General features: G+C 52.9%; 1 protein-coding gene across 1 annotated transcript in view; it reads right to left on the reverse strand.

The window, feature by feature from the left end:
• Positions 1 to 13: 13 nt before the first annotated feature.
• Positions 14 to 2,939, reverse strand: part of CREB3L1 (cAMP responsive element binding protein 3 like 1) — a 56,922-nt gene continuing 53,996 nt past the window's right edge. The window contains exons 11-12 of the mRNA XM_027837659.1: positions 1,243 to 1,510; positions 14 to 864 (exon numbers count right to left, since the gene is read on the reverse strand). Coding sequence (XP_027693460.1) covers positions 828 to 864; positions 1,243 to 1,510 — 305 coding nt within the window. The 3' untranslated portion in view covers positions 14 to 827. The remainder of the gene's footprint in view (positions 865 to 1,242; positions 1,511 to 2,939) is intronic.

Genomic DNA, 2,939 nt, shown 5'->3' on the forward strand with positions numbered 1-2,939 from the left:
GGGGGGGGGGGGGGGGGGGGGGGGGGGGGGGGGGAGAAGGGCATCAGTACCTGGAGAAGTCCTAGGAAAAGTTCCTCCCTTATGTAAGGGAACAGCTTTGCCTAAGAGTTCTCCAGGAGGCCGCCGGTCGGGGTGGGGGGAGGGGAGAAGGCGGGAAAGGGACCTCCCTTGTCTCATTCCATCTCCAAGGCCAGGACTCTCTAGGCAGGCTTCCCTCCCCCCTCCCCCGGTGGATTTGGGGCCCTACCCTGGGAGAGAAAGTGGCCTAAGAGAGGAAAGGGATGGACACTTTCCAACCTCCTTCTACCTAGAGGGCTGAGATGAAGGATGAGGGATGAGAAGGAAGAGGGAGGGGGCTGGGGAATGTGATGATGATGCTTATATACAATCCAGCCCCAGAGGGAGGGTTTATGCCCCTCCCCTCTGGCCCAGAGGACAGGGTCCCTGGGGCTAGGAGGGAGGGAACATCAAGGCTGAACCAGGGATGGAGGGAGGAGAGAAAATTGAGAACTCCTCACTAGTGGACAGTTCAATTGTAGTGGTGATGGGTGAGAGTGGACCCCCACCTAGGAGAGGCTGCAGGGGCCCTGGGAGAAGGGACATGTTCCAAGGCCAGGATGGCCTTCTGCTTCCTCTTCTCCCTCTCCCCTGCCTGCCCTCGTGCCATCCTTCCAGAATCTCCTGCCTGGGGTGGGCAGGACCCACCAGGGAAGAGAAGGAGGGGCTGGTTGTGGGCAGGGATGTGGATCAGATTGGGAGTGTTGAGTAAGGTCCCCCTTCTTCTGAGTGGCTTGGGGTCCAGGCTGTATCCTGGGCTCTGGTGGGTGCTACAAGTATGTTGTGGTGCCGTTTGGATGCGTCTCTCTGGTGGCAAGAAGCAAGGGGAATGGGTGGTTAGTGATAGACCTTGGTATTACTGCCCCCTTGCCTGAGGCTAATAATAATTATAATAACAACTCATCAGTAGCACCCTATATAACTCTCCAATCATTTTCTCCATAAGGGCTCTCTGAGGTCAATTAAACAAGTTCAATTAACTCCATTTACCAATGAGAAAACTGAGGCTTGTAAAGATGAAGTGGCTTGCCTAGTATTTAGAACAACTGAGTTAGGCAGGTTTTGTGGAAGGGCTAGTGGCCTGAGAAATGATGAGCAGCCAGCCAGCAGCCTTGCTCTGAGCTATTATTGGACCCCTTGAAGTTGATCCCATTCCAAAGACCCCTGGGGACCTCCATCACCCACCTCTCATGGAACCGCTCCTTGGGGTGGATGAAGTCGGGGCGGGTGTCGTTCCCATCTGGGGCCTCTAGGTGGGACTTGCTCAGGTACTTGGTGGCCTCGTGGGAGCTGGCCAGGTGGCCGTGGGAGAGATGATCTTGGGGCTGTTGTTCCTCAGGGGTACCTGGCTTGGTCTCCCAGCCCTCCGGGGGTTCCACAGGCAGCAGGGAGCTGTAGCCATCCTCCAGCGAACTGGCCCCCTCATCATAGAACAGGAGGCTTCGGGATGGCACTATGGGACATTGAGAGGACACAGAATGAATGACCTGCAGGACAGACAATGAGGATGAGACTGGGGGGGGTGGAGGAGAAGGGATGACATTGAGCAGGGAGCTGAGCCACCAAGTTGCTGTCCACTGGCATGGGACTTCTTTCTCTGTAGAATCCTAGAATGGCAGGGCTGGAAGGGCCCTTGGAAAACAATCAATCAACGAGCATTGAATATGCACCTACTATATGCCAGGCCCTGGGGATGCAAAGACAGAAATGACGCAGCCCCTGCCCTCTTGGAACTATCAGAAGAACATTGAATGTTAGTGCTAGAAAGACCTCTAAAACAGAGAACATGTCACAGCTGGAAGGCATGTTTGTTGAATTAAATGAACCTTAGCTAGGTGACACAGTGGATAGAGAGCCAGACCTAGAGTCAGGAGGACTTGAGTTCAAATCCAGCCTCAGACACTTACTAGCTGTGTGACCTTGGGCAAGTCCCTTAACCTCATTTGCCTCAGTTTCCTCATCTGTAAAATGAGCTGGAAAAGGAAAAGACAAACCACTCTAGTGTCTCTGTCAAGAAAACTCTAAAAATGGGGTCACAAAGTGTGGCGTGCAACCGAAAAATGACTGAACAATTGAGATTATCTGGTCTAACACCATCATTTTATGGATGAAAAACCCGAGGTTAAGTGACTTAACCGAAGTCATGGAGGTAATAAGGAGCAGAGCTGGAATCTGAACCCAGATCCTCTGGCCCCCAGTCAAGTGCCCTCTCCTTCCCTTGCACCACATTTCTCTTACCTCTCTCGGGTTCAAACTGACTCATTCCAAAATCCATGTTTCCCATGTGCAAAGCCAAGGTAAGCGATCAAGACATCTTAGGTGTGATGTCATAATCGTCTTCAAGCATTAGCAAAGCAGGGATTATTAGACGTGTTTCTGCTTGGTCCCAGAAGCCAGGAGGGAGAAAGTGACTGGGGCAAATTTCAGTCTGACACGAGGAAGAAGTTTCTGACAGCTGGATCTGACCGTGAGTGCGACTAGTTACTTGCTTAGTCAGCGAACATTCCTGGAGGTCTGCCTGCAAAGCCCTGGGTGAGCCCATATTGGGGGGGCGGGCAGAGGGGATTTTTGTGAGATTTTGTTTAGACTAGATGGTATGACACGATCACCTCTTTGGGAGGACCTTAGACCAACAGAGTTAGATTTTCCCAAGGCCAGACCCTGGGATTTGAACCCAGGCTTAGGGAAGGGAGGGAGAGAAGGAGAGGGAGAGAGGGAGAGAGGGAGGGAGAGAGAGAGAGAGAGAGAGACAAAAGGAGGGGGGAAGAAGAGCAGAGAGGGAGGGAGGGAGGAAAGGAGAGGGAGAGGGAGAGAGAGAGAGAGAATGAGAGAGAGAGAGAGAGAGAAAGGGAGGGAGGAGGAAGAGCAGAGAGGGAGGGAGG

Source organism: Vombatus ursinus, unplaced genomic scaffold (genome assembly GCF_900497805.2).
Source record: "Vombatus ursinus unplaced genomic scaffold, bare-nosed wombat genome assembly UNPS02014822.1, whole genome shotgun sequence".
Lineage (NCBI taxonomy): Eukaryota > Metazoa > Chordata > Mammalia > Diprotodontia > Vombatidae > Vombatus > Vombatus ursinus.